The 18,576-nt window shown below is 45.7% G+C and overlaps 2 protein-coding genes across 3 annotated transcripts; one reads left to right on the forward strand and one right to left on the reverse strand.

The window, feature by feature from the left end:
- Positions 1-2,427: 2,427 nt before the first annotated feature.
- Positions 2,428-9,235, forward strand: EMILIN3 (elastin microfibril interfacer 3). Its single transcript, XM_053454174.1, has 4 exons — positions 2,428-3,246; positions 3,684-3,806; positions 4,661-4,923; positions 6,870-9,235. The coding sequence occupies exons 1-4, from the start codon at positions 3,056-3,058 to the stop codon at positions 8,669-8,671; spliced, it is 2,379 nt and encodes a 792-aa protein (XP_053310149.1). The 5' UTR covers positions 2,428-3,055; the 3' UTR covers positions 8,672-9,235.
- A 2,102-nt stretch (positions 9,236-11,337) lies between these two features.
- Positions 11,338-18,080, reverse strand: LPIN3 (lipin 3). Of its 2 annotated transcripts, none has more exons than XM_053454176.1 (19): positions 17,877-18,080; positions 17,593-17,688; positions 17,016-17,251; positions 16,441-16,548; positions 16,188-16,290; positions 15,885-16,104; positions 15,530-15,623; positions 15,293-15,444; positions 15,018-15,111; positions 14,601-14,670; positions 14,428-14,520; positions 13,872-13,957; positions 13,643-13,739; positions 13,178-13,326; positions 12,716-12,802; positions 12,343-12,495; positions 12,152-12,263; positions 11,713-11,816; positions 11,338-11,507 (listed from the first exon to the last, which is right to left on the reverse strand). In XM_053454176.1, the coding sequence occupies exons 1-19, from the start codon at positions 18,066-18,068 to the stop codon at positions 11,354-11,356; spliced, it is 2,400 nt and encodes a 799-aa protein (XP_053310151.1). In that variant the 5' UTR covers positions 18,069-18,080; the 3' UTR covers positions 11,338-11,353. The 2 variants fall into 2 exon arrangements, with proteins under 2 accessions (XP_053310151.1, XP_053310150.1); XM_053454175.1 differs by having other exon boundaries at positions 13,872-13,921; positions 17,877-18,068.
- Positions 18,081-18,576: the final 496 nt, after the last annotated feature.

Genomic DNA, 18,576 nt, shown 5'->3' on the forward strand with positions numbered 1-18,576 from the left:
CTGACATTGAAAATTCAAGGTTAATACACAGACACAATAAACTGGAATTTCACATAATGGATGTTAAGCTGGCATTACTTTGGATTTTATATTTATGTCACCCGTGACCTGACACTTCACTTTGACCCGGTCTTTGTTACCCCTCTATTGTGCATTTTTACCCCCCACCTCACCCTTTTCTCCCCAGACCCCCCCCTCCTGGGTCAGAACTGCGCAGAGAGAAATTCTCGGAGTGTTTTCTATAAGGTGCCTTAATCTCAGGAAATAGCAGGCAGGCTGGGGTAGGGACAAGGAGGAGCCCCCCTCCCCGGTGGAATATTTAAAAGTCTGTAGCAATTCACGTGAAACGATATGAATCTAACCGTGTGAAGACTTATCGTCCTTACTAATCCTCACACACAGTTTATACTTCGTCTGTTCCCATAAACCCCATCTGTTCCACTACTGACCCCACACACTGTTGTGACCCAACCCTGTCCTGCCCTCCATGCCAACTATTCCGTAGCCATCTTTGCATTATTCCCTACAGAAACATAGTATCGATGCAGGGGCGTCACTAGGGTTGGTGTCACCCAGTGCGGTAGCTCATGGTGTCACCCCCCATGGACAAGACAAGACCACATCCCAGGTCAACAGATGGTGGCACTTCAGTTGTCAGCACTGCTATATCCAAGGCCAGCCCTACATATAGGTGTCTAGGGAACTGAGCTGGTGGAGGCACCACAGCCTGGGATGAGCTTTGGCCATAACTGTCCCCTATCCCACATACAAGACATTATCATTGCATTTCCATCATTCCTAGTGGTCTCCAACTATTCCATCACACACACTTCACCATTCTTCAAATTTGACCTGTACTCCTGAAGCCCACCCAGCCGATCCAGCGAGAATAACCCACACCTTCAACACAAAAGTGTAGACCAGCACCAAAAGCCATGGCGTGATTCCTCGCTACAACAAACATTGATCAGCCCAAAACCTTCATCTTTTTTCTTTGTGTTTCCCTTTTCGGTATCATATTCTATATATGGCAGCCTTCTTCTGGCCATAACCCATATAACGAGTCCTCGGATACATTAAATATGCTGACCCCACACAAACACAGCTTTGTTACTCTCACTTCATCATTCCCTGCCCCATTCTTGTTACCTATGTGGTAATGGGTTGGGTGGGCTTGTTCTGGGAATCCGGTACCACGTCTGTTTGTTCAGGTGATGGAGCAGAAGGTGACACTTTGTGGCCATTGCGAGACAGACGTCTATGTTTGGTGACATTAATATGTGGAATTCCGTGTCTGTCCCCTGTATATCAGCTCAGCACACACCATGAGGTCATCTTGTCTGGACGTCATGTATGTTATGGTGAATAAGGGTTTGTGCAAAGTAGGGTGTCCAGGAGCTGCCCCCAGAACCTGTGCCGGGCAGAATGTACTTGGAACTGGTCAACAGGTGGCACAGAAATAAGAGGGGCCAAGAGACAAATGAATGAGGTCACAAGATGAACAAAAAGAATGAATAAAGTCAGGATGGAATGTTATCTAGAAAAAAATGGACCAAGAATAATCGGACACATCTACAAGTTTACTAAAAACGCAATAAAACGTAGAACAATCTGTAGAAGCTTCTCTTTAGTGAGATGCCTTCTAACGACTTCAAATGGGGTTCTTCTATTTTTGTTATTCTGTGTCCTATTGGATAGTTTTTTTGATTTAGTTCACAGTGAATTGCTTTTTATTCACTAAGACTGGAATTATCCCAGTGATTACCGTATCGATATTAGGAGTAGTTAAAGCTAATTCCTTTTATTGGGCCGATTTAGAAAAAGATGTAAAGTTGCGTAAACTTTCAGGAACTCAGAGGTCTCTTCTTAAGTTGAAATTTCCATCTGAAGAAGAGACCTCTGAGGTCCCTAAAGCGAATGCAACTTCACATCTTTTTCTAAGTTTCCCCAGTAAAACGAATGAACTAACTAACTAACTAACTACATCTCTGTTCAGTTTGCATATTGGGGAGAACTTCAAATCTCACTCTGTCGTTAGTATAAAACGGCAACCTCTGTGTCTGAGAGTTGTGGGAGTTATAGTCCGCCACTAGCTGATAGGCAGGGATGAATTCTATTGGCCATTCATCACATTGAAACCTAGAAAACCTAGAACTCCATACGGGAGCGAAAAAACCAAAATCCGTCTTTTAACTCGTCAGTCTTGTGTGTGTATGTATTAAACATGTGTTATGCGTGCTGGTTGTGTCCTTACGCATGCCGAGGTATGGGGACAGCGTGTGACACGCGGTGCCAGTCTGATCTCATGTTGCTGTTGGCAAAGTTAACGGAGCTCCAGGAAAAAGCAGAGAGAGGGGGCACGGTATTCTAATCTCGCTGACTCCTCCTACCCTCCACCCAAATTTCCCCCTCCCCTCCAGCAGGTCTGGGGTATAGAGGGAGCTGTGAGGAGCTGACAGGGACAGAGGGACAAGGGGGGAGAGAGAGAGAGAGCTACAGAGCGAGAGAAAGTGAGAGGCATCGAGAGACTGACCCGAAAAACACAGGAGAGTTGGCCATATAGAAAAAGTACTAATAATTAAGAGGTAGAGAAATAATAGCTGTTATTAGAGAGAATTCTAGGAAGAAAGTGAGAGAGGGAGAAAAAAAAAAAAGAGAGAACGGAGAAATGGAAAGAGAGTCAGGTTGAGCCAGACACGATCACGCAGCGACACAGGGACAGCGGCAACTTCCAACGCCGCCGACACCAGCCGGAGGGCGACGGGAAAGTGATGCAGCGGAGAACAAACACCCAATACAGTGAGCGCTTCTCCTACCAGCTATCACAATACTGAGCGCACCACCAAGAGAGACCCCCAGGGGCTTGCGGATTAAAGGAGACCCCTCTGGAGTGTGCCGGGGATAAGTGGATAGGAGACGACCCCATTGAAGGGCAGCACGAAGTCAAAAGTTGAAGAAGAGACTCTAACTCGCTTAGAAGAAGCAACAGAGCGGGGCAGTAACAGAGTCTCCAGCCCAGTGACTTATCCTCGCTATTACCCCCTTTTATTTCAGCATGGCGGGGGGCTTCTATATGCTCCTGTTTATGGTCTCCCTACTTTCCTGGCTTGGGGGGCTTCATTGGTCGGTCGATGCCAAAGGCACCTATTTCCCCCCTCCAGCCACAGGAAGGTTTATCCACAATTTGTACACGTCCGGTTCTCACCCCCAAATCCAGCATCACGGCAAACCCGCTGGAAAGCACAGGTAAGGGGGGGGCATCTTCTATAGCGGGGCTATTACCTGAGATGCAGGTACGGAATTTAATTTGTGTGGCGGGAGCGTTTCCACTAATCAGAGGTGCCGTGGGTAACGAGGTAACGAGCGTGTGGAAAATACTCAATACTAAACGGGGTGTAGTTACCATAGCAACCAGCGACATGTTTCTGTTGAATGCTCCGCTATTATTACTTTGCATTAGAATTGCGCTTTACACATAACCCTCTTGTGTTTGGCGTGAATGCGCAGATACTCCGTATAACTATATTTTGCGATATATATTCTGTCTGCGTCGATTGCCTTAGACGGCCCTTTACTTCATTTCTCTTTACGGCTCTCTTCCCTCCAAACTTTGATCCCCTGATATTTTCCCTCCACTACTCCATTGCCCGCCAACCTCTTACCCCTAAATCTTCTTCGCCCAGGAATTACTGCATGTACGTCGTTGAAAAGAACATAACGTGCACTCTGCAGGATGGGAACGAACCGTATATCAAGGCCGAGTATATGAAATGTGCCTGGGGGCCGAAGTGTCCAGGAACCGTCATGTAAGTAACATTTAGCGGGTTTTAGTAACAAGCAACATCTTCTTACTACTTACCTGCAGAGCAGTCATCCACTCACCTGCAGAGCAGTCATCCACTCACCTGCAGAGCAGTCATCCACTCACCCGCAGAGCCGCCATCCCCTCACCTGCAGAGCAGCCATCCACTTACCTGCAGAGCAGCCACTCACTTACTTACAGAACAGCCATCCGCTTACTTACAGAGCAGCCACCCATTTACTTGCAGAGCAGCCACTCACTTACTTACAGAGCAGCCATCAGCTTACCTGCAGAGCAGCCATCCACTCACCGCAGAGCAGCCATCCACTCACCGCAGAGCAGCCATCCACTCACCTGCAGAGCAGCCATCCACTCACCTGCAGAGCAGCCATCCACTCACCCGCAGAGCAGCCATCCACTCACCCGCAGAGCAGCCATCCACTCACCCGCAGAGCAGCCATCCACTTACTTACACAGCAGCCACTCACTTACTTACAGAGCAGCCATCTACTTACCTGCACAGATAATTTGCCGAGCGACTCCATCTGGCAGAGCCGTGCCAAAAATCATGCAGATCATTAGCATCGCAACAGTAACCTGCAAGGCATAAAATGAACAGCCTTCAGCTTAAATTACCTCCAGAACATCTCACGTCAACGAGCATTCTGGAACTAAAACGAATCTGCCGAGGCGGCGTTGGAAGGGTTGTTGGCCAATGTGGCATTAGACAGTGTTTTTAAGGCTAGCTATTTTTTGTGATGAGGTTCTCCATCATGGCTGGCAGACCCAACACAGCACCGAATGTAAAGCTAGAAGTTCTTGGGGGGTCTAATTCCTGCACTTACTTTCTGTTTAAAGGTACAGAACATTCTTCCGACCCAAGTACAAGGTTGGCTACAAGGTCGTGACTGAGCTGCAGTGGCGCTGCTGTCCGGGACATTCGGGGGACTCGTGCCAAGATGGATCCATCCCTCAGCCTGGCCTAATGCCACCCTACGTGGGTCCCAAAGCAGCCCCATCGCAGAAGCTTTTCCCTCCTCCAAAGAGCCCCCCAACTTACTCCAAGCTGCAGTCGGAGACTCTTCCCAACATCCCTTCACAGCCCAAGAAAACGGGATATGGTGAGTACCCGGCCACCTCTTACAATAACGTTACCAGCTTGGGCTGCAAGTAGAAGAAATTCAATAGCGGTCTGGAAGCTGGACCTGGCAGCGGATCCGTTCTCCACAATCATGTTTCTCTTTAATATTTTGGACAATGTAGCGGCGATCAAGTAGCGCGTCCAGGTTCCAGCACAAACTACCGGTAAATGCAGAGGCAGCTATTATTTTTTTCCCCAAGACCCATCCAACACAGCATTATTTCACACCCCATCAGGGAAAATGATCTGTCACTTTATTCTTCCTTTACGAGTTTTAAAAGCAGACAAAAAAGACTTTAAAGTCCTTTCTGATGCTATGGCAACAAACCTCTCGTGTCACACAACTACTGGCTACATTTAGGGGCACATTGCAACTTTAATTGTCTGTAATGATTTCCGATTTAACTCTCAACTAAAAGCCATTCTAGACGGCGACTGCTAAAAAAAAAGGCTAAATTAAAATTAAAAAACACAACTTTGAATCTCTCCAATGGAATGCGTAGATTATTAGCATTATTTAAATATATTATATTACATTTATTTATATAGCGCCCGCAGATTCCGCAGCGCTGTTACTAAATGCAAATTTCTATGTACATTCCAGACCATAAAAATCTCGAATCCGCTAGCCATACAGTATAAAAACACGCCATAGAAAGCAACACAAAACACCCAGCACACGGGCAGACATGTACACTAGTGGCAATTTAACTCTTTCAACACGAAAGGTAGCAGAACAACGACAACCCACTATGCTACTCCTAAGCTATTACTTTCACTGCTGGCTTTAATGAGCTTCTGCTGTGGCAACAACTATTTTTTTAATTTATTTCTTTTTTAGACATGCAGCGGTTTAGATGTTTTATATTTTGTTCCATCTGAGATTGACGGTATGATCTTTGCACTCATTTATTATTATTGTAACACATCATATTATGTGTTACTCCGTGGACTCCGGTTCACAGTCAGTGGGGTCTATGTGCCAACCACTAACTAGTTAACTAATTTGCATTCTTTTCCTATTTCTGTTAGCTAAAAGTATGTTTCTACGCCTGTTCTTTGCTTGAGAGGTTTTGCCAGGTAGCTCAGGGACTATTGCTTAAACGCAACGCTCATGGTGTTCTGCCAGCGTCTGGCTGGATAGAAGCTGGCTGAGGTTCCTGGGAGTGATTCAAGTACACTTTCAGAGTTATTGGCTACCCCTGGTTAATACTGAACACCCCCCATCTATAAACAAAATAATTAATTTATTTGAATTTAAATAAAAGGATATTCAAGTTTAAAGTGAAAAAAAACCCAACATTCCAAATTAGAACGGAGCAGTTTCCTTGGTATTTACGAGATGATTTTTGCTTCCTGTTCAGTTAAAGGATTGTTTTTTAACTTTCTTTCATCAAAATACTAATAGATTTTACAGTGCTCTGGAAGGTGTTTTTGCATTTTAGAACACGGTGCGTTCCACTCCACTTACCCAGCGCCAATAACTAAATTTGGTGGCAGCCAGTGGCAAGGCCAGCATTATCTCATGTTTTTCACTTTCTGAATATTTCTCTTACCCCACTTCTTATCAAAGGTTACCTAAAACATGAACAACGATCAGCCTCTTAATGATAAGACTAGATAAAACGTCAAAGGAATAGTCATGGAGAACAGGAAATTGGTCTAATTAGGATTTGACGAAAGCGACAGATCAGCTTAAAGCATTTTAGACCAAAGGTGTCCAAACCTAAGCACCATCTGGCCATGACCACATACAACCCTACCTAAACACATCCATACCCGTGCATCAGTCGTTATGATCCCAGATTGATTTATGGCTTTTATTTCACATCTACAACCTTACCTCACTTTGCCCCATCTTGATGAACTGTTTTAATTGTCCTTCGTGTTGTCTCATGTTTGTAACCTTTTTCTTTCCCCCAATAGGTCGAAAGTTGCCTCCCATGTTTGGAGAACGTTTGGACCGCGTTGAAGAAGAGGTCCGTCAGTTATCTCAGTCCTATGAGAACCTTCAGGGAGTGGTGAGCGGCCTTGGGGATTCTCTCCGTCTTGCCATCCAGGAGGACACCAACAAAATGATTGGCTCGCTGGTGAGCGCACCCAGTTCTTCTTCCCAAGCATCTGTTGGATTTGGGGTGATACCAGATGCTGTTGCCGAAGCTCCCCATATATCTGGGGATCTGTCAGGTCGTGTGGCAGAAGTCAGCGAGATGCTACGTTCTAAAGCAGAATTATTGGAGGAGGTAAATGGGATGGTTATGGGGCATGAGGCGCAACTGCAACACTTACTGGAAGCAGCAAGACCTTCACCGCTCACCTCCACTGAACTTCTGGAGCAGTTTCTAGAGAGCAAGTTGGCAGAGTCTCGTGCTCAGATCCTGGATGGACTGGAAGCCAGATTGCTTAAGATCCAAGGAACTTGTGATGCCAAGATACAGGCAGTGCAGAAGGAATGCCATGATGCAGAAAGAGCAGCAGGGCAGAGAATGCAGCAAGAAATGGATGGACGTGAAGTACAGTTGAAGAAGGAAATATCTGAATTGGATGCCAAAATTCAGGGGCTCATTGCACCTGAGGGCTGTTGTGGGCGTCTGGAGTCTCTTACCAAACGGGTGGAAGAACTAGAACATGCAATGCGCCAACTGACTGAGGAGCAGCGTACCCTCAGCCAAAGATTGGACATGGAGTTGACAAGGCTTGTGTTTGAACCTCAGGTTGGTGTGAGATTTGAGGAGGTGGAAGCCAGACTTAACCTCACCGAGGAAGGTGTCAGGAGATGCTGCCAAGAGGGAAGTGAGAAAGGCCATCTACTCGCGGAAATGGATGGGGTAAGAGCCTCTGTGGATGACAAAGTAAGACTACTGGAGGAAAGACTTCTCACCGTTGTGGGAGAACTTAGCAATGCCACAAACCCACTAGCTGTCGATGGAGCTGTAATGCCCCTGCTGGAAGCCCAGCTTAGCGGGTTGAGGAGGGAGGGTTTGGAAGGCTTGGCAGGCATGGAGAACCGGTTAACAGCTGTGGAGGAACTGTGCGCTGCTGGGTGTTCAGTACCTGGTGGAGATTCCTTTTTGGAAATCCATAGTGAGCTTGCAAAGCATCAAGAGGAGGACAAAGATCTCCGTTCTCGAATAGGCCGCCTTAATAATACGGTGTCCGATATCAAGAAGTACCTTCAGAGGCAGCACGAAGATGCCCTTCAAGGTGAGATCACCCTGTTGCAGGTTAACCTACGGAGTGTGGGGCGATCTTTGCACGGCCTGGAAGAGACGGTAACCAGGTTTGCAGATACCGTGGTCCAGGTGAATTCAACAGCAGAAGAGCGTGGGAACCGGCTGACTGAAGAGCTGAATTCCGTTCAAGGACAGGTCGATGGGCAAAGCTCTCAAATCCGCTCCAGCCGGGCACAGCTGCTTGGACTGCGAGGAGACATGGAAAGGATGAAGGCACGTCTTGCGGGGCAGATTGGCAACTGTCAGCAGCTGGCCCGGGATGTGAAGGGGGAGGTAGACAAATTTGAACAACGGGTAATTCAGGTGGAAAGCACTTGTGGAGGACAGGAGGTAAATGTGGTTAGTTATTTGGATCATGTCAATAGCACATTGGCATCACATGAGCACGATCTGGCTGCCCTTAGGCACGAGCTGATCAAAATTAACCAGGAAACATCAAGCCTTCCATCGCCGCCAACCACTCGAGCTACCACTGGAAGGAAAAAATACGAATGAGAGACTTTATGACTTGGGGAGAAAGGCTACGGGAAGCAATATGGGCCAATGTGGCGGCAATAAACCCCAACAAGCCTCAGTGGGGGCATGCAGGAGGATACATAACAAATATAGGACTTTATTTGGTTCTGGGGCAGCTATATTACTAACACTACCCTGTGCAAGGCCCTGGGGGCAGAATCTAAGATGGCGGGGAACACACAGGGAGACATTTGGTGCTCGGGCATTATTAATGTACTATGGGGAGGGGGGGTCTGATGACTTTCTGTAAAAATGTCCTGTTTATTTTGTTTGGTGCGCTGCAGGTGATCGGTTACTGTCTCATCCCGGTGTATATCTGAAAATGACCATGCCCTGTGATGCTTTATTATTAACTATTTGAACTCTTTTCAGTCTGCTAGCGGTTCCTTCATGAGGACCGGGATGTAAAGCCCAACCATAGGTTGCCATCACTGGTCTGTATGCTGATGAGATTCTAGTATGGGATTTTACAATATTATGTTATTTATTTAAGTTTGTTTGGGTCAAAACAAATATTAAAAAGTATACTTGGTTTACCAAAAACACACATACAAAAATAGTGTTTTTTTCTCCCCCCATTCTTGTGAAATTCCAGGTTCGCTATATAGTCCACCACGTACGACAAGTAAAATAAAGTACACCTATGCTACTATGAATATGTTTAAATACGTGAAGCAGAGACATGCATGTTCGATGATGCTTATCCAAAGGACTGTCTGAGCATCATGGGAGATTAAAGATGTCACCCCGTCACAGTCAACATTAAATTAAACTTATAGAGCGCCAGCAGATTCCGTAGAGCTATTACAATCGTATTTGTGACGTCCGAAGTTTGTTCAACGTACTACAGTGTGATGGCCCCCAAGCGTTAATATAGTATGCATTCATATCGTCGCACAGTGCACAGAAAATCTGCTTTTCTACATTTTTTGTACAACAGGTACCGACGCGTTTCTTTTCCCCTATCTGGTCCTACTGTAGAGCGTAAGTTTTTAATTGTTACAAAGGCGCCACCTGCTGGAACCTGGTGGCATTACATTACTCCTAATTAATTCTCTTATGTAAATAATAAGTCATCGTTTCTCTAAAAAGGATGAATGCCTTTTACACGTTGTGCTCGCTGATCCAAGTTCATGTTTAAAAGGCTAACTGATCGTTGGAAAACCCTTTTTTTGCAATTATGTTACAGACAGAAATTTCATTGTTTTCCATGAAAACAGCTAAGTGACCCTAAACTTTTGAATGGTAATATACTTGGAACATATTCATATTTTGCACGATATTTTGGCAGAATCCCTTTTCTTTTTTTATAGAAAAAAGTTAATGATAAAAAATCTTTCATTAGTCGTTCTTGATGATTAAACTGTAGCCTTGAATTCGTTACACATCGTTAGCGTCGGCGAACTAGTAATTCATTCACCGAGAGGTGGTTCTTTTTGAAACAAGGATGCAGAAGCAGAATGACTTATATGTACAGCATACAAGTCAAACACAAGCCAGGACGAGAACGTTCATTCCGTGTGTTTTTATTCTTTTTTTTTTCACTTAAAGTTTCACATTATTTTTGAATATAAACTGTTGAGGACAACAGCAAAATGAAGGTTTTGTTTTTGCATTTTGATTGTTAATGATCCGGATTGATGCGTTGCAGTTCTTTTGATTCAACTAGAAATTAAAATATTTTGATGGATAGAAATAAACTGATAGTTTTCCAGATATTTGTATCAGGCAAGAAGCGTGTGTTTTGGATGTCTGTGTATTAGGAGGAGGGGAAAGGTAGGTGTCCTGATGTCTGTGTATTAGGAGGAGGGGAAAGGTAGGTGTCCTGATGTCTGTGTATTAGGAGGAGGGGAGAGGTAGGTGTCCTGATGTCTGTGTATTAGGAGGGGGGGAGAGGTAGGTGTTCTGGTGTCTGTGTATTAGGAGGAGGGGAGAGGTAGGTGTCCTGATGTATGTGTATTAGGAGGAGGGGAGAGGTAGGTGTCCGGATGTCTGTGTATTAGGAGGAGGGGAGAGGTAGGTGTCCTGATGTCTGTGTTTTAGGAGGAGGGGAGAGGTAGGTGTCCTGATGTCTGTGTTTTAGGAGGAGGGGAGAGGTAGGTGTCCTGATGTCTGTGTATTAGGAGGAGAGGTAGGTGTCCTGATGTCTGTGTATTAGGAGGAGGGGGGTTGGTGTCCTGATGTCTGTGTATTAGGAGGAGGGGGGCTGGTGTCCCGATGTCTGTGTATTAGGAGGAGGGGTAGGTGTCCTGATGTCTGTGTATTAGGAGGAGGGGGGGTAGGTGTCCCGATGTCTGTGTATTAGGAGGAGGGGGGGTAGGTGTCCCGACGTCTGTGTATTAGGAGGAGGTGGGACGTATGTGCTTTAGATTTCTGTGTATTTGGTAAGAGGACGGTTGATGTCTCAGGACCTCTGCTTCCAGGGCTAGACTTGCGATCACGAAGCGGCCCTGTCACCTGACGGCTATGTTCTTTATGCTCACGTAGTGCGTGGTCGGGCATGTCCCGTCTCTGATCGCATGCTACAGCACCTGATCTGCCTCTGGAGTGGCTGGCCGGGTGACTATGGGGCTCCGACAGCAAGTGGCCCACCTTATATTTGCCTGGTGGGCCAGTCCGGGCCAGTCTGCATCAGCGGTAGTCTCACTGGCCAGAGAATTGCTAGGAGATCTGTGATAATTCCTCTTCGCTGACACTGGCCACAGCGTCCCTCCAAAAGGAGAATTGACCGAATTCCGAAGACAGCATCGCTGACCCCGCAGATGAGGACAGAGGGGGAAACATGACGTTCACCAACTCACACAGAGCAGAGTACCTAACGGGAGACACGCGGGGGATAGGAATTATACGGTTAAAATAGATAACTGGGAGGAAGAATGGGTTTTAAAGTCTTAGTTTGTCTTTTCATAATCAACTCTCCTAGCAAACTGGATTCATTTATTCAGATCATTAACTAATTAGCACTCGATAAAGGGCAGGATCACAGCAGAACCTCCCTATAGCACGGCATAAAAACTCACGAGGACTTGAAGCTGGAGTTCATCTCCTGGGCCAGTTCTCCCTTTGGATTCACGGTGAAGATTCGCGATTCGGGTACTCCGACCTCCTTATAGGCCACAACGTCCTGCAACGGAAAATTAGAGTCCCATTCTTTCATTTTTGTTAAAAAAAGAATTGCACCAAAATATAAATACATGTCCTCTGTAACCTCCCTATATAATGAAAGAGCCCCGCTCTGACCGGTGGTGGCTCAACGTGTCTCTTACCAGGAGTTTATTACGGGGTCCATAAGAACAGTCTGAAAACCCAAATCTTTGCACTGGCTTATCATATTTGCCCCACGATTACTAAGGGAGAGCAAACCTCTATGGTGACCTCTGCAGAATTTGAGCGGTCATAGGTTTGGTACACCTTGGAAGGTATTATGAGGCCTATGGTATGAGTAACCCACTCACTTACATTATGCCTGTTTCCAAAGGCAGCGTAAAAAGGCTGGGGGTCCGGGAAGAGCTGACGGATGTCGGAGAGGCACGAAATCTTAAAATGTTCCGGAGTCTTCAGGATAACCTCCCTGGAAGATACCACCAGGAGTCGGTGAGAGAGTCGCAGGATAAAGCATACAGCGAATGGATGCACACACCACAACCAACCTGTGCAGGGCAGTAAAAAGACTGCTGGGAGACAGTAAGAGGGGTCCCGGGGGCAAAGAACAGCCCCCTTCACTTATTCTCTGTAGAAAGTTCTTGGTGAGTTCAGCCAGACCCACAGAGCGTGCAGAACAATACACGAAGTTATAGCCATTCCTGGGGAAACACGAATTTGGTCAACGCAAAGGTGGAAAAGCGTGTCACACATCTACAAGGGGACTCAAGGAGAGGGATCCATGAGGACAGAGAAGACACGTAGAAGTAGAGAGGTATCGAGTCTCTAGCGATGTCAAATCAGAACGATATGTAAAAATCGTCACCGGTCCTTATGTATAAACGAAGCTGGATGGCGCTAGTACTGGGCTGTGGGACTAACCTATGGATGGCGTGGTACAGCTGGACAATTCCCTGTTGAGTCCAGTCCTTTCCAATCTGCGGTAAAATGTGGCCAAGAGTGTCAGACCTTAACGGGGGAAAATGTGTGAGTCATGGAGCATATGAGAAATAGAAACAACAACAAAAAAAAAAAAAAAGAGAAACGCGTGGGCAGGTCAATTCAAGATATAGGCAGAAGCCTGACACGACAAAATCAACAGGGGGTTGCAGCGAGGGAATTAGATGCCGAGAGGAACAGCACATGCGGTATATGGATCCCGAATATAAGGATTTTCTAAAAACATATTCTTTCACATCTACTAAAACCCATCACTTCCATTATTCATGGCCATCCCAAAGTTTTTTTGTAGTCCAAAGTAGAATCTATGAGCACAATGGCTACAGGATCTATAAGAGCGTTTTCCAATTACGTGTGTTAATTACTTGGTTACTGTTCACTTACCGGGTGACTGTGCCGTCGATGTCGCTCACGATGATGCGGTCGTTACTGTCCCACAGGTAGACCTCCGCACGAGTACGACACGTCCCCTGAAACTTTGTACAGACGCTGAACACAACCTCGTTAGCTCCATTCCGCAGGTTCAAGCGTTTCTTGCCGGGGGGGGGGTGAAGAGACAATTAGAGGTTGAAGGCAAAAGATACATTTGGTGGTGATTTGCTACAGAAAATGGAATTGGAATCCACGGCAAAAAAAAGATGAAATAACAGCAAAGACTAAAAACATATGTTGTATTACGCAAGGGATAAAGGAAAGAATCACTGAAAATCTAGTACAGCGAAAGCAGAACCAATCAAAAGGTAATGTTCTCCCTACCAATCAGAAAACAATAGAATAGTGAAATAGGGTCATAAAAGCATGATAAAGAGGTAACCAATGAGAACACACTCGGAATGTTCTCTCTCTTACTATTTGCTCTGACGTCAGACGTAGGGATCTCTGATACTGGGGGCGCTGGGCTGTTGTAAAGAGGGCTTCTGATTGCTCTTCTTCCTTCTCCGCCAAGCTGAAGAGATACAGTGAAAAAAAAGGAACAATGCTAAATAACCGAGGGGGGGGGAGTTAGAAGGCAGAAAAATGTGGAAAGGAGAAAGGAAAAGTATTTAGAAAGACAAAAAAAAAACTCATAAATCCTCACCTATGTTGGCTGGAATCTTCATTCTGTTCCTCGTTGGGTTTGGACACTTGCTGTGTGAGTGGGGAGTGATGAAGAGAGTGGGGTGACTGCCAGTGGAAGTAGGAGTGGGAAATAATGAATGCGGTGGTATAGGCGGTAGGGAAATCAGAGAGAAAGGAGGTGGCCATATGGAGAATTGAGGAGCAAGCAAGAGGATCTAAACCTAAGTGTACAATCCATGTCAAAGCGGTCTTTTGATGTCTTTGAGAGCTGAGCTGATTATCAAGCAAAGACGGTGATTTGTGATTGAGAAGCCGGGTAGGATGGGGTAATTAAGCTTCAGTAAGCGATGCCTGATCAGGACGCAACTAGGTGGCATTTAGGACAAATTTTGTGCCCCTCGGTCTCTATTTTTGCCAAACTGAGGGTATGAATGGCTCCTGGGGCACAGCTACGGAGAGTACAGGAAAGGCCGCAACCGTAGAACCCAGGACCTCATCATAATGGCATTCAACACGTCTTCCATAATGATGCTAATTACATTCATATACAGAAATATAAAGCTTAACATTCTCACCGGTTGTTCGGGGAGATTTCTTCTGCGCCAGGAGAACCACCAACCACGTGACCTTGGAGGCATCTTTTGTTGTGAAAGTTGATCAATGGCCCCCTAAGATGGCAAAGATAATTCAGTATGTAAAAATGGCAGACGGAGATTTGAAGAATACCCACCATAGGAAGTGATGTTACCTGGGGCAGCTCTCGGTTGAAGACTTGCATACACAGAATGATAGGGGCAGCAGCCGCCCAGTTGTAGAACCTAAACATAGACGTGTAGACAGAGATGTAAGCAGAGATAGGGACATTGATACAATAAAAGGAAAAAGAACCGGTGATAAAGGAAACACGACAGGGAGGCTACTGCAGTGGATTTGGTTGTCCAGGGTCCACTGTCCACTTCCCCCATCCAAAACACTTTACCTATAAGCAGTACTTCAGTATAAGAGGGAAAAAAATGGCAATACCAGTAATTATAATAATAACAACAAGGAAAGGTTGATAGGAGTAGCATGAAATGAAAGGAGGAAGACACAGAGAGATATAGGTGAGGAAAGAAAGGAAGTCCAAGGATGAAAACGTAAGAATTCCAGAAGTGTTCTGTCTCACTTGTCTTCAATCCGCACCACCAGCCTGGGGTCTTCTATGAGTGAAGGATTTTGACAGAATTCAAAGTATGATATCTGGTGTTTCAGGAAGATTTCTGTGTTTGGAGAGGAAGAGGACATTGCTTAGTGAGAGGTACAAAAGTGACTGGCGCAGCTACAAGACACAAAGGGACAAGAGGAAAGTTCAACAGAAGACAATCAAGAGCTTTTACCACGCGCTTTGGATTCCAAAAATCTTAGTGGCAACCCCACCGCTTAGCTCTTCAACATAGTTACCCATAGCAATGTCCCAGCTGTCTGTGAGGCCACCACAAAGCGACAAGGCCATAGAATCCTTCTGCTGGGATTCCAAGGTGTCCAAGTGTTCATCCAACGCTTGTTGGGAGACATTCTGCTTGTTCGGAGGTGCTGGTGGTGGATGGGGGTCACTGTAGGGGCAAAAGCTGGGTGAACGTCAGTCGATTTAGATGCATGGATCTAATATGTATGTGCATTCTTAATGTTCCTACTGACCTGTTAGGGAAGTAGAGAGACACTTCCTGAGATTCTGGGGATAGAACTTCTTCAGGTGCTGGATTCGGAGGTCCAGTGGAAAGTTCTGATTGTGCTGGTGATGAGAGGCAGGTGAAAAAACGCCAAGGGAAGCAACAGCAAAATAAAGAAAATGAAAACAAGGGTGGGATCATGTGAAATTTAAAGTAAAAAGACGATGGGTGACATTTTATATTGTTGTTCTGCAACTGAAATCTTATGGGATCATCCGCTATACATTGAGTTTGCACGTCTGTGACATTTTTACATTTTATTCTTATTTGTTATACTAATCATTATAAATCACAGATAAGAGGTATGACATAGATCTACTCACTCTCCACCAATAGCTGGCCCCTTTGGTCGAACATCTCAGGTAGGTCAGGTGGATCTGCCAGAGCTTTGTTAACCTGTGAAACGCAGTTTTCTTGCCCCTTCGTGGGAAGTGGATCCCTTTGTTCCAGGAGTTGTGAAGAACGGATCAGAGGGGATTCCTTGTTGGTGGGGCTGGGGGGTGCAGACTGTGACATCTGCGGTGTCAATTCCGACCGGCTCAGCTGCAGAAGCAAATAATTAAGATGAAACAGGGAAACAAGGGCTGGAGGAACTACACATAGGCGTGGAAGATCTTTATTTTCACCTGTGGGAATCGCCCCCAGTCCCATTCCATGCTCTGTTCAGTAAAAGGTGAATTTGGGGGTCTCAGTTCCAGTTCAGAGTCACTTTTCGGTGATGGTGACCGACTGAAGGCATGCGGAGAGAGAGAGGTCAGAAGACCTTAAAAATTGCAAGCTATAGTGTCATCAATTCGTACATACTATATATATATATATTTACATACATACATACACACACACAATCACAGTCTCTGTGATCCCACCTTGGCATTTTACCTTAGGTGTTGAATTGGGAGCTCCTCGTCAGAGCAGGCAAAAAAATCTGTAGACTGAGATGGCGACAATTGTTCTGGGACATCACAGAATGAGAAATACATGGAATCGCTGTCATGGGATGGGAGATAAACAAATATCAAACTTCAGCGTGGCATAAAGTGGCAACACAGTTCACTCCAAAGAAAACATTTACAGACTTAGATTATTGTATTTGTCCCCTCGAAGGCAAGCAAAATCTATTTAACCCATGGAAACTTTGCCCATAAAAATGGGTAAAACTGTTCATGGCTCCAAGAAAGCTCAAATCAAGCCCTAGATCCACCTCTGTTTGGGTTAAACTACATGCAGTAACACTCTTCTTCACCTAAATGAATCTTGCCCCCTTGTAAAAGCATCCTCAGAGTAATTGAGAGAGATATACCCCTAACACCCCACTATTACATGGCTGTTACATTGTCCCACCCCCTAAAGGAAGGAAATGCCACCTACCCATTGACACATCTCTAATTCACACACACAGAATATCAACCCTATTCTCAATACACCAAATATACATATTACTAATAATATCTCACCGAGCAGAAAATAAATTGTTCTGGTCCTCCTCATGGGTCCCAGACGAGCGTTCTTCACTTATCCTCCTTGCCCTCTGTACCCATCGCTGCCTCTTTGTAGGGGTGTCTGAGGACGAGGGGAGGGCGTGGGGGTCCGCAGGAGGCATTGGAGGGTCAAAGACTGATGTTTGGTGAAGTTGGGGAGATTTCTGGAGAAGGGGAGAGCAGGTGGTAGATGGAGGGATGGCTTCTGAGCACTGTAACACAACGAGAAGAGTTCATTCACCTCCTTCTATGTAAAGTCTTTCATTGACTTATCAGTCCCCGCTATTCCTTCTATGATAGGGGTGTCAAACTCCAGGCCTCGAGGGTGACTTTAAACAATCCAGAAGTTTTGGATAAGTCTGCCCAAGTACAAACAGCGCAAGCCGTGTTTGGAATAAGGAATCCAAAAATCTTGGTCTGTCTGAAGCCTTCAAAACCTTGCTAGTTGAACATGACTAAGTATACCCTCTAGACAATGAGATGCCACCCAGATACCACCCAACTCCGCAACATTTCCTATGATTCCCTTTAAACCTCCGTCCCCTGCACTTACCTCGTTAGTTTCCATCTCTTGCAGGAAAAAAGCTTCTCCATTCTCTCCAAGCCTCATCTGTAGGTCCACCGGCTCCCCATTCACTTCAATATCCACCTGGAGAGAGTGTTATCTGCAGTCAGTACATCCAAGATGTGAGACCAACCGAACAGGATACATGGGGAAGCTCTGCCTGGTTCCATTACCCGGTGCCCCTCGCCGGCATGATTAGAGCAACTAAGAAGTGGACACAATAATCGTGTTGCTCCCCTACAATAACTTATACTTAAACTGAAGACGCTTACCCCCATTTCGGCAGAGTGGAGAATTCCCAGTTTGCCAAAGCGCACGTGGAATGGAGAAGATCGGAAAGACCCGTCTGGTTGTCTAATAACCACCACATCAATGGAGCCGGAGAGAGTGGCTGGATTCACCCCGTTATACAGGTCCCTCACACGGCCTAGGACGGAGCCCGCTAACTGCCCGACGTAATTCATTCTCTGCACGGGAAAGAGAGAGAAGGAGATCAAGAGAGTGAAAGAGAGAGTGTGAGAAAGAAGGAGAGAAGACATAAGATCGGTCCACTTTTACTGCAATAATCAACTTGGTCATTCACGCGTGGCTGAAATACTGTTGTCAACAAGTACAGGAGATCACAGTAGAGAGGAAGCCTTTCCCCATCCTACCTCATTCATTGCCACATACCGTATATTATATTATTATCGTTATGCTCCAGGCATAGCCAGCTAGCTTTCCACCTGTAGAGAAACGATTATTTCCATGAAACCCAGTCTAGAAATCAACAGATTCATTTATATTTGACATAGATGAGATCTTTCCTTCATTGGTGGCTCGAGCGATCTTCCCCCTTATTATTGTAATTCAGGAATAAACCGATGACGATACAGCTTCTTGTTGGAAAAGGTCTGTAACAGGGCAACGTACCACTAGAAAGCTGATACTATGGGTGCTTGGTTGGAAAGGATTGAGAACAGCCTGAGACAT

Source organism: Spea bombifrons, chromosome 13, assembly GCF_027358695.1.
Source record: "Spea bombifrons isolate aSpeBom1 chromosome 13, aSpeBom1.2.pri, whole genome shotgun sequence".
Classification (NCBI taxonomy): Eukaryota; Metazoa; Chordata; class Amphibia; order Anura; family Pelobatidae; genus Spea; species Spea bombifrons.

Coding starts and splice junctions, on each gene's coding strand:
- LPIN3 (XM_053454176.1), bottom strand. CDS start 18,068: ATGAATTACGTCGGGCAGTTAGCGGGCTCCGTCCTAGGCCGTGTGAGG. Junction 16,105..16,187: donor ACTGGGGGCGATTCCCACAG/GTGAAAATAAAG, acceptor TTGCTTCTGCAG/CTGAGCCGGTCGGAATTGAC. Junction 14,671..15,017: donor GTGGTGCGGATTGAAGACAA/GTGAGACAGAAC, acceptor GTCTATGTTTAG/GTTCTACAACTGGGCGGCTG.
- EMILIN3 (XM_053454174.1), top strand. CDS start 3,056: ATGGCGGGGGGCTTCTATATGCTCCTGTTTATGGTCTCCCTACTTTCC. Junction 3,247..3,683: donor AAACCCGCTGGAAAGCACAG/GTAAGGGGGGGG, acceptor TTCTTCGCCCAG/GAATTACTGCATGTACGTCG. Junction 4,924..6,869: donor GCCCAAGAAAACGGGATATG/GTGAGTACCCGG, acceptor TTCCCCCAATAG/GTCGAAAGTTGCCTCCCATG.